Raw genomic sequence first — 14,357 nt, forward strand, 5'->3', positions numbered from 1 at the left:
GATGGCGTTTAAGAGTTAAGACAGAGTTATGCCTCTAAAATGTACATCACTTAAATTCGCGGGATTATGTAATTTAAGTTGCACAAAATATTGAAAATGTGTGTACATATTTCTACAGAACTCAACAATCTTCCCCCCTCGTTACTTATAATGAAAACACATTTTAAAAGTCTTTTAAAAAGTAAGACTGGGGTGGTTTATTAATCTTGTTAAGAACTCTGATACAAAGCACAGTAAAAGGCCACAGACCAGTCAATAAACCACGTGGCTTGTGGCTGTTTCACAACCGCTGCTATGCACTATCAGCAAAACACGCCCTTCTTCACTTGGAAGGAAGGAGTCCAAATGGCAAAGAAAAGTTTTACTCACTTCTCTGATTAAAAAGTTTAATAAAGCTTTAAGTATCTGCTGGTTTAAATATTACCAATCTAAAAAAAATGTTAAAAAAAAATTTTAACACAACATTTACAGAGAAACTTAGTAAGTTTTGAAGGCAAGGCAGTTGGTTCTTATGCCATAAGAAACTTTTCCTCTGAATTTATGAATTAGTAAAGTAGCAGATTGTATTATAGGCCTCAAGTCACTTAAATTTATATAGGTTACTAGGATTATCTTTAAATATACAATATAAACAAAACTGTACATACACGCGGCATATTAACTTTGTTTTCCAAAACAATAGGCAACTCATTAGCTAAAGACACCATAGTCTGCAAAAACAAAAGGCACATCTGAGTAAGATACATGCCCTTTCTTCCTCTATGATTGGGTTAGGTAGTCTTTGTTTACATTTTGACAAAATAATAAACACAGTGCATTCTATTATTTTCATTCTATGTTTCATTTTTGTCTTCAGCAGCAAATTCTGGCATTTAAGACATGGCATTAAAGAGTTTAAGAACAGTGGGTGTTATTTACAATTGTCCTAGATGTAAAAACTAGAAGAATTAGAAGATGGTCAAAGAAGTTTAAAAATTAGTAACACCATACACCCCCTATATCTGTGTAAATTCACTGCCTTAAAAAGGCAGCTATTACTCAAATTTGAAAAATTCCACAAATGCACTATCCCCTTTCAGTGCAATCAATGTCACCTTAAACCGTATGTTAGCAGAGTCTACAGTGCAAATAGAAATTCTTTATACTGGCCTTTTGGCAGCACTGAGGATCCAAGACAAGGCAATGCTACTGATCACCTGAGGATAATGGTAAAGGACTTTTGTATTTTTATTTTTCCAATTTTTAAAAGCTTATTTGATCAGTAGCATTTTTGTAAGAGCATTATTTGTAAAAAGTACTAAAATACTATACCTTTTTTTGAATAAATTAAAAAAAAACTTTACAAATACCATTCCAGTGTCAATGACTACATATGGCTAAGGTCATTGAGGAGTTTCCGCGTTTTCTAGCAAAGACAGTCTGTACATTGGGGGGTGCGAAAGCTCCCGTTTGTAAGTCTTTGGTGGCAGTTTTGGTAGGTGAGGGCTTGAATTCTGCCTTGGTGGAACAGGGGGAGCTTGAGGATAAGTGAGATTACTGTGACTAGAACTGAGCACACAGCATCGACGTGGCACCCGTGGAGACGGTGTGCTGGGAGGAGTGTTGGGCGAATCTGGTCGTGTGCTAATGTCTCTGAACCAGTCTGGATCTCTGTGAAGATGTCCCAGGGGAGGTGGCTGAAGATTAAACGGACAGTTTATAAAGTGTTCTGGAGGCCGAAGGGGAACCGGTGGAGGCGTGTCAGGAAGAGGCTCTCTGGGCGGCGGTGGAGGTGGGCTGTGCAGAGACCCCTCAAATGCACCAGAAGGAGCGGGAACTCTGGGTTTCACCTTTGGAGGAGGAGGTTGTCTTGGTGGAATAGCAGGAGGGTCATCATCAGATTTCATATTTCCCTCAAAAAAAAAAAGTAATTAAATTATACCTCTATTCTTCCTGAAAAGTCTGTAAGAAAAAGTTTTTAAAAGACTGAAAATTCTTAGGTGCCAAGTTAAATCCAGAGGCTTAAAACAGGTTAATCTGGTTTAATGATCAGATTTATGAGTAAATTATTCTCAGTTTAATTCCGGGCCCACTTCAATATTTTTATATATGAGATGTTTTAATTGAAATCTTAGAACATAACGCCTCAGATTATCTTACTTCGGATGTACATTTCATAAACTTATGCATTTTAAATATAATAATAGGCAAGCGAGTGAAAAGAAGACACAGCTTTGCAGACGTGAAAGGACAGGATGTGAAGAGGACTCATGCTGGCTTCTGCTTTCCAGCCATTTACTTCTAGCTTCTCCAGTGAGGCTTAGGGTAGTGCTTCTCCAGGTGGGATCCAGGGACCAGCAGCATGAGCAGGAAACTTGTTAGAATGCAAATTCTTGGGCCCCACCCCAGACCTACTGAATCAGAAACGCTGGCAATCTGGTTTTAACAGCCTTCCAGGTGATTCTGATGCAGCATAAAAGTTTGAAGAATGCTTTGAATACTAAAGTTCTTTCCACCTTTACCAGAAAGAAAATGTACTTCTTCTGAGTTATCTGTGAATCTGCCCAGCCTCTTTAGAAAAAGCGTTATGAGGATTAAACAATTATTTAAAACATTTTTCAAATAAAACAACACAAATATTTAAAAACCATATTTATAAGAACAAGCACTATTCTGAAGATTCACAACTCTGAACAAGTTGAGGCAAACCTAAGTCCCGTTGACTACCTTGGGATTCGAAGCATCGTGATCAAACTTCTTCCGAGGAGGAAGCGGAGGAGGAATCAGGGGCTCGTCACTTAGTTTATGTAAACTACCGCATGAACTGAAGAAGGACTCTGGAGGTAAAGAAGATGAGTTAATCACAATTCACAGTGCAGTCATAAGACAAAACAATTTCAATCTGCTGTAGACTCTGTCAGACTTGGTTTATCTATCCTCTCCATTCAACCGTAAGCCCTCTGAGAGAAGTGTGTATTTGTTTTGTATCCCTAGCACGTAGCACAGTGGTTGTGCCTGGCACATGGTAGGTACTTTAGCTAAAGGAAGACATACTATTTAATTAAGATTAATAATGAGATTCTGCTCCCTGAAAAGCCTTTTTTTCTAATGTAAAACAAACAAAACAGACATATTTGTATAAACTGTAATAACTCCCAGAGAAAGATCTTCCATAAACAGAGACCATGCATCTTGCCAGCAGCTAGTACTGGGTACACTTGTATGCAGGTAATAAAAACTCCATCAAGGAGACCAGACGGTAGGGCTGCGTTACATGACTCTTCCTCTTTGCAAGTCTCTCATTGATAACGGACGTGTTATATAACCACATTAATGGAAATTTACAAAATAATAGGGTACTAGGGGAAAAATTATCCCTAAACATGCTAACGAGACACAGAATAAGAAACTATTTTCATTTATTTCATTTTTCATATGATTAAAAATACCTGTAATTATGGACCAACTCCCTATTTGATCTCTCTCCATACACAGTTATCATAAAGGCAGTGGCCATATCTTGTTTATCATTATACTGAGACTGGGTTCACAGGAGCTAGTTGGGAAAGAAGTTGATGAGTTTAATTTTAAACACACTGAGTGTGAACTGCTTCTGGGACATCCAAGTAAAGATGTCAAACTCATTACTCCATGTCAAAAATTGCTGTCCTGCTCATGACTGCAGTCACCTCAGGGGGTCTTGTTGGCTCAAGGTGCTAATAGCTGAAACAAACAGTATGCCCCTGGGTGCTAGCAGATGGTGTGGGGAGGCTGGAAAGAGCACTCCCGGCTGTGGATGTGTGCCTGTTGCCTGTCCAGCATCCTCAGCCCTGCCTTCGGGAGAACTCCTCTTGGTGATGGTGAATCCATCCCATGTGGTTTAGTCGGCCACGTCTTCCCAGCGCACCCCAATTCCAGTCAAGAAGTGGGCATGGCACTCAGTTTCTCACCTCACCATGATCAGATTTTCAGCAGCCTCTCTTTCGCGCACACAACCAAGTGCTTCACTGACAGCTGACCTTACTCCTGAGCTCCAGAGACAAGGCCTGATTAGACCAATCCGAGTAATGCCATTCCTGCAGCCAGAGGGACTGGCTTAGCCGTGGCACACGACCCAATCCAGACTAGTGAAATTTCAAAGGGGGTTTGTTAGGGGCTACTGAAAAGGAAGTTCCCTGTTCTTCTGGAAAAGCCCTGTGAGTCTGTCTCTGTACCTCTCTCTCCTCCTCACCTGACTGAACAAAGACGCACACACTTTATGGCTCCTGCCACCACTCACAACCACGAGGGCAAACAGTCTCAGATAAAGCCGACAATCTGGGCAAAACAAGGAAGAGTCAAAAAGAAACCTGGTCTTTAGTAACACCACTGAGCCACTGAATCAACCATTCTTAAGGCAGCTTGTCTCTACTTCCAATCATGTGAGTCCGAATGCTTTCTTATGGCTTAAGTCACACTCCGCTAGGTCTTCTGTTCCTCACAGAAGCAAACACACTCCTGGAGGCAGAAAATACCTGAATGATGCTGGGACAGCTGTGAGAGTTTCCGTGTCTTACTCCACAATCACACCACTTAACCACTGTGTCATGCTTCTCCCAGCAAGCACTCAATAACCCTTGCTGAAGCATGAATACCATTTTATTTTCTATCAAGAGCATTTCTCTACAAGATTACAGTTTTTGCGAGCATTTTAAATAACTTCAGTATTCCACACTAGTGACTGTAGGATCATTTACTAAACGATTTCTATAATGTTAGGAGAGAAGAAAATTAGAGGATCAATTCAGGATGTACAGCATGGGAAAGAAGCTCCAAGAAGGGAGTCAGAGAACACTGTGTGGAAGAAATTATTAATACATGATACAAGGAACATCTTCTAGAAATCAAAGACATCAATCTCTAAATTTAAAGGCTCATTAAGTGCATGCAAATGAAAGAAACGAAGGCCCACATCAAAGCGGGTCATCGTTAACGTGCAGACCATTAGGAAGAGAGATCTTAAACGTGTCTTGAATATATTGTGGCAGAGACTACTAACTGTCCCCCAGTGTACCCTTCCCTTTGCTCCTTTTACTAATAGGATCCCATGAATTTTAGCAAGACAAAGGCTGCCCAGTTGGAGACAACATTTCTTAGCCTCTCTTGTAGCTGGGTGTGTCCGGGTACTCAGTTTGGGCCAATGGCATGAGAGCAGAAGTGATGTGTGCCACTCCCAGATCACGTTTTTATAACAAAGTTCCTTGCCCTCCACGTTCCTATAGGTGGGAAAATGGTAACAGCTGAAGCAGTTACTCAAGACTCAGAAATGGAAGCCACATTTTGAGAATCCTGAATTGTCCCGCTAGCTTGAAAACCCTGTGGAGCAGAGTTGTCACCTGCTCTGGCTATAGTGAGAAATAAATTTCTATTCCATTTAAGGGACTGCATTTTTGGGTCCCTTGGCTACAGCAAGTATCCTCTGGCTTTAAAAAAAAAAAAAAAAAGACTGAGAATGTACAGTTATTGACAGAAGGATTTTTGTCTATTTTGTTCAGTGCCATATCTCTTGCCTCTAAGAACAGAGCTTGCACATATCAGGCATTTAAAAATTATGCATGAATAATTTATAAGTGAATGATACTGGACTTCTAAACAGCAAGTATGAAAGCTAGAAGACAGCGGGAAAATGCTTTCACCATTCTGAGTGAAAATGATGTAAAATTCTAGACCAAGCCAAGTTTAACAATTAAATGTATTACATGTTCAGAAATGCAAGAACTTAAAAACTTTATATCCTATGTATCCTTTCTCAGGTAACTACTGGAGGACGTGCCCCTACTGAAACAGGAGAACATATCAGAAAGGGGATAAGGAATCCAAAAAAAAGGACCCAACGGAGGAGAGAAGTGAAGGGAATTTCCAGGATGACAACAAAACAAAGTTCTAGGATGACAGCTGGGTCAGAGACCGAGACGGCAACCGGTCCAAACTGGAGCAGGACAAAAGGGCACCAGGAAGGTTTCCAAGTTAAAAATCCTGATAGCTTCCTTGAGTGGCCTGACCTTACAGAAAACTGTGCTATGAAAGGCTGCAGGAAGACTGAGCAGCAGATGTTTAAAAACTAACAAACAAAACCTAAGCATTAATGAGCTGTTACTCATTGCAGGAAACAGCTGGACAAGAAGGAGGCACAACCAGAACAGCCACTGCCTGACTGGCAGGGAGCGGTGTTTCCCCAGCCGTGGCAAGTACACTAGGCAGAGGGAAGGGTGAGAGCTGCATCCACCACAACAGAAAGTCAGCAAGCACTGTCGACAACTAACGATCCAAAGAGAGAACAGCACAAAAACGTCATCTCAAAATGTGCACGTGTCACTGGAGAACAGGGAAGGGGTGGGCAGACATGGGGTAGGGACTGTTGTTAATTCCATTTAGGTGTTTTAGCACTATTTGCCTTTTAAACTCTATGAATCTATCACTTTGACAAAAATTTAAAAATTAAAACAAAGTATAGTAATTAAACATTTAAAAGAATAAACCTACTTTCTCAGGAGATGGGATTCTCTTGCTACTATCTAAATTATATACATGTTACCAGGATAGAAGCAGAAGTCCACCAGACTGGGAGAATTACTCCTGAAGCTGCTGTGCCCTTTTTGGGTTATTTTGTTTTAAACAAATGACCATAGAGAGGTGACAGCATTTATGTCATAAATTATGAAACAATTAAGAATGACAGAATGGTGTTTTACTAAAAATAGTGCTGTAATTAACTAAGATCATGTGAAGAAACAAGTGCTTGAGGGCGAGCCTGGGAGCCTGACAAACAGTTAGTAGAGGATCCCCAGGGGAGAGTGACCTGGACGGGTGGGGAGAGGAGAGGCAGCTGACTTGAGGTTACTGCTCATCCTGTGCCAAGCAATGTGCCAGGTGACCTACAGAGGCAGCTCATTTGATCCTTAACAAGTTTGGGGATGCTAAGCAATTTCTTCAAGGTCACACACAGCCCCTAGGACATACATAGGTTGTAAAATTATGAAGACAAACTACAGTAAAGAGCACCCGGTTATAAGTAAATAATTCAATTTATTTATAAGAATTTCAGGGGCTGGCCCCATGGCCGAGTGTTAAGTTCGTGTGCTCTGCTTTGGCTGCCCTGGGCTTCACTGGTTCGGATCCTGGGCGCGGACATGGCACCGCTCATCAGGCCATGCTGAGGTGGCATCCCATATGCCACAACTAGGAGGACCCACAACTAAAAGTGTGCAGCTATGTACTGGGGGGCTTTGGGGAGAAAAAGGAAAAATAAAATCTCAAAAAAAAAAAAGAATTTCATTCCTTAAATTTTTTAAATGTTGCTAAAATCCAAAATACTCATAAACAAATTTAATTAACTCAATTATTATCTTTACAGTCATTTCATTAGAATCAACTCAAATCCTTACTTACTTGAGTGTGGCAAGAGGACTGGAGCAAAGATGCTATTGCTGCCTATTGCAAAGAGAAACATTCATTTGAAAAGGAAGGTAATAGGCATGATTTTATTTTTAAAATATATTTGCATAAAGTCACATATATAATAACACATACAAAGTACTGAATTTCATCATCTTTTGCAATGCTAGTTTTTAAAGAAATGAATCCGGGACTCTTTGTATCTGGAATGTTTCTCCTTTCTTAGCATAAGTAGTTCCCTATCACAGTCTCTTTAAAATTTCCTTCACAGAACTTATCTGCTTGTTTTCTCATTCATTGTTTATCACTCCCCAATGTAGTATAGGGTGCAAAAACCACTAAATAAATCTTTGTTGAAGGAATAAATTAGAAAGTAATATGCATAAACAATGCACAAAAGATGCCTTACTCCCTTCATGTTAATCAATCACTATTTTCACACGTAGATGTCACTTTTCACACCAATAGAGTCTGCAAAGAATTCTACAGTTCCCTAATTAAAATGCGAACAATGATCTGAAATGCAAGGCTCCTTTTCCCCAAATGGTTTACATCAAGCACACACCACAGGAAGCGCTGAGGTCCACGTCTGGGAACACACTGAGGTCTGAAGCAGCAGACGCCGGCGGGGTGGACGGCGTGTTGGGAGAGGTTGGTGCCGACACTGCTGATCCCAGCTCAGCCTCAGCAATCCGACTAAAGCTGATTTTACACGGTTCTCTTTCTAACGGGGTGGGATGACCTCGTAAAGTGCCTGAGGTAGAGCCATGTCGGCCCGTGTTAGGCCTTATTCCAGGAGATTTTAAAGAGAAAGTTGATTTCCTAGGCTGGGAGAAGCAAACATAATTACCATTACTAACTTGCATTTTTATGACTCAGCGCTACCTTACTAATTCTTAGATTATAGCTACAATCTGCAAGGACAGTCAGTAACATTCTACAAGACTTTGAGATTTGACTGGCTTAATTTTAAGATGAACTCCAACAGAAGTAAACCTCTTTTCATACTCAGAAATAAAAATCTTGAAGATCTGTGTGAAAATAACTTTCTGCTCCCCAAACACTTGAACCTAAACTTCTCCTTCAAATCACCAATGTCAATTTTACAAATATTTACTGTGGACACAATCTATGCAACATATTATACCAAAAAAAAGACCTTTTTTTGTTCCTAATAGTAAGTAAGGTTGGTCACTTATTCTACAATGGCATTTTAGTCTTTGGAGAAAACCGCTAGCACTGTCCCCATCCTCAACCTCTGCCCTCTTTTAAAACTCTCACGGTGGTAAGCTAGTGAAAAACATGGATCTCAGACTGAGATAACTTGAGCTGAAATCTCAACTGCCAATATCTAGCTGTCCAGCCTTGAAAAACTCATTTAACTGCTTTGGGCCTCAGATTTTGTGGTAAAATGAGATCATACAACTCTTGTGGAGATGAGATGAAACTACCCAGATTACTGCTTGGCCCAAAGTTGGTGTGTGATAAACGTTTTCACTTCCTCCCACATCTTCCTTCACTTTCAGCTCCTTAGAACTGGTCTTCTACTACTCCTGTCGCCATGCAAACCCCGGGAATAACCAGGAACTGTCGCAGCACATTTTAGTGGGAGAAGTGGGCTCAACCATGGTGCCCTCGTGGCAGGAGTCACGGTCAAGCAGAAAAAGCCGATACACCTGCTTTCTCCTCCTCAGGTCCTTTCGCTTCCTGTTCCAACCAGCTACCTGTCATTTTAGGGTCTCACTTTCTCACAGCTTTTCCCTTTATACTATACTAGGAAGGATCAAAAGAGGACAGAAAAGCAGTACTAAGATAAGGGATAAACCAGATTTTATCAAAAGGCTGACATTTCTAGCCTCCCCCCAGCCCGGGTATATATAATTTTAGAAACAGTATTGTACTGCAAAACAAAACACTCAAAAACAGCTACTGAAGCAGGTTGTTAAACATTGAAGATAATATCGTTTTAAAAAAATGTTTCCAAAATCATAATGGACTTACAAATCGAGGTGGCTGTTTGCAGTTGCGGGGTTCAATTTCTAGTGATTTGTTGAACAAATAATCCGTAAACTCTTTTTCAGAAGAACTTCCCATGGGGTTAAGGTTTTCAAAGAACCGCTGGAATCAAAAATGCATAAGTACATGTTTTAGATCTTATTAAATCATTCATTTCATCAGTTTAATACAAAAAAATTATCAACAAATTAAGAGATCATAATGTCTGAAAAGTCCACAAGGATCGCTGATTCCAATCTCTCTACTTTTGGATAAAACTGTATAATTTCTATGGAAGTTGTATAATCTAGTTTTAAAGTTCTAAGAGGATGAACAGATTTTCACTTATCAACCCATGGTTCAGTATCCCTCAGTTAACATTATTCCTACTCATTATAACAACAAAATGATCATCACCAGTAAGTTATCAAGTGTTTAGAACAGAATTATAGTTATAATACCACAATGAAACTGTGATAATCAGAAAAAAAGCAGAGATAAATCGGATTAAGGTCTAGTCAAAAGTAATTTCAAGAACAATTATAAACTAAAAATCTGTGCTAGTCTCTAGTAAAATCACTTTTTTGTCTTTATCAAAAATTTTTTTCTAAGCTTAAATTTAAGTTTTTAGGTAGAAAATGTAGATGATTTAGCAAAGTGCAAAAAGAAAAATCAACAGTAATCTCATTAACCAGAGATCTCGCTGTTAACATTTTACTGTTAGAGTTTCTTTCCAATGTCTAAACTGTGTGTGTGAATATATGCATGTATACCCATATTGCATTTTTTCCTCACAAAATTGGGATCACACCATAGTTATTTTTAACCTTTTTTTTAGTTTACATTCAATTAATTTTCTTCCATGTGGTTTACTTACTTTATAAAAATACACATTTTTTTTTTAAAGATTGGCACCTGAGCTAACAACTGTTGCCAATCTTTTTTTTTTTCTGCTTTATCTCCCCAAATCCCCCCTGGTACACAGTTGTATATCTTAGTTGCAGGTCCTTCTAGTTGTGGCATATGGGACACCGCCTCAACGTGGCCTGACGAGCAGTGCCACGTCCACACCCAGGATCCAAACCAGCAAAACCCTGGGCCGCCACAGCGGAGTGCAAGACCTTAACCACTCAGCCATGGGGCCGGCCCCTAAAATACAAATTTTAACTCTATAATATTTCATCAGATGGATGTTCCAGAATTTATTTCACCAACTGCCACATAGGTAGTTATCCATACAAGTGCTTTCTAATTCTTTGCTATAATAACAATTATTATTATTAACTCCTTGTATATACATTTTTCTGTGCATCTCTGATGATTTCCTTAGAAAAATTCCTTAGAAGCAAATCACTGGATTTAGCTTTATTTAATTTTGAAGTGGTTTAAAAGCACATACAAAAAGAAGTACTGGGTTTTAGCTTGAGAAGTAGGCAAAACGATCTTTAGAATTTCTAGTATAAAATTCTTCCATTTTTCAGGCATTCTGCCCATTTCAAGAAAATCATATTACTCCTTTAACAATTTGTTCTTATATTTAGGTTGTCTAAATTAAATCATACGAACCAATAGTAATTCAAAGACTTTTATAAAGTTATAACAGCAGTATTCTTGACTTTCCTCATCCTTTGCTCTATTTTTTAATACTATTTAGCTTGGTTAACTATGATTTGAAAAGTGAATAGCTACTTTGTTTACATTTTAAACTTACTTTGACTCAAGTTACAAAGAAAGCATTCTCCGCCCCACCCCTTTGCCCCCAAAAGAATGCTTTAAACTGTGAGAGGAAGTCTAGACCAGATCATAAAAACCTATTAGGAGTTACTGAGTGAATGCTAAAAGTACTATTTCAAGCATAGCCAACTACAACATTACGTTATTTCTGTGGGGAAATATATGGTCAACTGTATTCTGGGCTTCACGAACATATTTCTTTATCCTCATGAAGTTCTGCATCACAGAGAGTTGGCCCAATGGTGAGGGAATGGGATGAAACAGATGACCACCAATTGTGTATCACCATTTCTTTCGAGCAGGCATCCATACATTTTCATAATGGTGTACTTTAGGTCATTCTTTGTTAGGCCTTTAAGATACTTTGTTTTCAACTGGGAACAAAGAATAGTCACCATCTTAGAATTTAGGAGGGTGGGAGTGATGATGGTGGCCATTTTCACCCAACATGCCCACCTGCGGGCTACATGTTGAGAGTTTAGCACAATTTTTAATGTGACAGGTGAACTTACTGTGATCAATACTTATATGTTCTGAATTTCAAATAAGTACAATATAATAAAATTCATTTAACATAAACATAATATCATTCACTCTAATTTAGGAGGAATTCCATATCTTATAGTACCACAGAATCAACATTATGAACAATATTGCTCAAAAAAGAACATCAATTAATAGAATGCTTAAACCCAGTTTTCTAATGACGGGATTACTTACTTAATGTTATACTGGCACATGTAAAACATCTAAAATGTCTACAAATCAACGATAGTACTAGTGGTGGATTTTCTTTTTACTGCATGGATATCAGAAAGCTTCTTTCCATTTTTTTCATTCATTTTTTTGAAAGCGTTATCTGAACCAGTTGTGCAAAGAAGCAATACTTTCAAGAAAAAGTATCTAATATTATAATTTAATAACTGCAGATTATAGTACAGAATATCTAATATTTTTACTACTATTTATTAGTTATTAACTCATTATTTTCATAACAAAATAAATAGAATAATGTGTGGTTCTGATATTTCTTACAGATGACAGAGGATTTAACATATTCTCTTTTAAAGATAAGCAAAGAAATATTTACCCTCATCTCTGGTTCTATCCGTAAACAGTAAGGTTGATTCTGATACTGCTGAATTTCTCCAGTAATTTCAGCTACTTTCCTCCTCTTACTGAAATTGATTAAATCTTTCCCTTTCTTTTTTAAAAAATCATTATTCCCTTCTTCAGTCTTCAGAATATTTGTTAAATATATTCCTAGTAAAAAAAAAAGTATTTGAAGAAAAGTTACAAAGTTGGTTACTTAACCATTTTGCTAAACAACTGATCTAGTGAAGTTGAAAGACACCCTATAATCCAGCAATTCTACTCCTAGAACGCTGGTAAGTCTCTGATAGACTTAATAATTAATTCTACAGTAAGAACTTTTTCACAGAGATAATTTAAAATAAAAAGAAAATGAGGATTTAGAAAAAGCTTAATTCACCATTTCTTAGACTAATAGTCTAAAATAAAAGGGAGGATTCATTCACAAAGTATAAATTGTGTTAAATCTATTTTAACCATTTTAATACTTGATTATAAATAATGATTCTAATCAGTAAATTAATTTTAACCCAATTCTGGTTAATAAGACTATAGATTTACAAACTAATTCTGTTTTCTCAAAGCCCATAATTTAGATAGAAAAAGAATTATTCCGGGGCTGGCCCCGTGGCCGAGTGGTTGGGTTCGCGCGCTCCGCTGCAGGTGGCCCAGTGTTTCGTTAGTTCGAGTCCTGGGCGCGGACATGGCACTGCTCATCGGACCTCGCTGGGGCGGCGTCCCACATGCCACGGCTAGAAGAACCCACAGCGGAGAATACACAACTATGTACCGAGGGGCTTTGGGGAGAAAAAGGAAAAAATAAAATCTTTAAAAAAAAAAAAAAAAAGAAAAAGAATTATTCCTCACTCTGGGGACAGTAAGAAAGTTTTTACTTCCTTTTTCATGCAAAATTACTGACTCATTTAAATCAGTGACTCTCAACTGGGGGCAATTTTGTCTCCCAGGGAATATTTGGGAAATGAAGACATTTTTGGTTATAACCACCAGGGCTGTGTGTGTGTGTGTGTGTGTGTGCTCGCATATGCATGCATGTGCAAGCTATGGTTTGAATGTTCATACATTGAAATCCTAATGCCCAATGTGATGGTATCAAGAGGTGAGGCCTTTGGGAGGTGCTTAACTCATGAGGGTGGAGCCGCATGAATGGGATTAGTGCTCTTATAGATGAGACCCCACAGAGCTCCTTATAATAATTCTATGAGGTGATTCTCATAATCTTCATTTTATAGATCAGAAAATAGAGTTTAAGGTGTTTTTTTGAGGAGGAGGATTAGCCCTGAGCTAACATCTGCCGCCAATCCTCCTTGTTTTGCTGAGGAAGACTGGCCTTGAGCTAACATCTGTGCCCATCTTCCTCTACTTTATACTTGGGACGCTTGCTACATCACGGTTTGACAAGTGGTGCGTAGGTCCGCACTCAGGATCCGAACTGGGGAACCCTGGGCCGAAGCAGAACGTGCGAATTTAACCGCTGCACCACCGGGCCGGTCCCAAGAGAGTTTAAATTTTATTTATCAATATAGACAGCTACTAAAAGCAGATGCGCTCAGATAGAATCAGGACAATCTGCCTATAAAGGCTGGTCTCTTTTGGTTATAACACACTCTCCCTCAAACTATGGATCTATATTTAGTAACTTACCAAAAAAAGGCACACAAGGTGGATTGATTGACTTAAGTTTTACTAGGTATTTTTTAAAGTGATCTTGACTTAATTCCACAGCTTCATCCAAAATTCTCCTTTTTCTTTCCTGCAATGCCTTTAAAATATATAAATTGAGTATAATTTGTATTTACAATTCAATCATATTTTATGCAGAGCTTTGAATTTTATAAAATTTTCCAAATATGTGAAAAACAATTTTTCTACATTTGCCTGAAATGATTTCTCTTATCTGTAAACATAAGACAGTTTTTTCTAATATAATTAGAGGATTAAGCAATAAAAAAATTCTTCCTTAGGACCTTATTGTTAATAATTCTGTATAGCCAGAGTTTCAAGTTACAGCCATAGGAAAGAAATACAATCCCTCAGCAATCAAATATTTTTCAACTGAAAGGTCTTTTGGGACTAAGAGTAAGGTTTTGGTAAGGAGGAGAAGG

The 14,357-nt window shown here is 38.4% G+C and overlaps 1 protein-coding gene across 3 annotated transcripts in view; it reads right to left on the bottom strand.

Annotated features, from left to right (window-relative positions):
• Window positions 1–172: 172 nt before the first annotated feature.
• SOS2 (SOS Ras/Rho guanine nucleotide exchange factor 2) overlaps window positions 173–14,357 on the bottom strand; it is an 88,476-nt gene continuing 74,291 nt past the window's right edge. For all 3 annotated transcript variants that reach the window (XM_023624853.2, XM_070242506.1, XM_023624861.2), the window contains 7 exons: window positions 13,897–14,014; window positions 12,233–12,405; window positions 9,415–9,531; window positions 7,979–8,240; window positions 7,408–7,449; window positions 2,707–2,816; window positions 173–1,892 (listed from right to left, as the gene is read on the bottom strand). In XM_023624853.2, the coding sequence (XP_023480621.2) occupies window positions 1,383–1,892; window positions 2,707–2,816; window positions 7,408–7,449; window positions 7,979–8,240; window positions 9,415–9,531; window positions 12,233–12,405; window positions 13,897–14,014 (1,332 nt within the window). In that variant the 3' untranslated portion in view covers window positions 173–1,382. The remainder of the gene's footprint in view (window positions 1,893–2,706; window positions 2,817–7,407; window positions 7,450–7,978; window positions 8,241–9,414; window positions 9,532–12,232; window positions 12,406–13,896; window positions 14,015–14,357) is intronic.

Source organism: Equus caballus, chromosome 1 (assembly GCF_041296265.1).
Source record: "Equus caballus isolate H_3958 breed thoroughbred chromosome 1, TB-T2T, whole genome shotgun sequence".
Taxonomy (NCBI): Eukaryota; Metazoa; Chordata; class Mammalia; order Perissodactyla; family Equidae; genus Equus; species Equus caballus.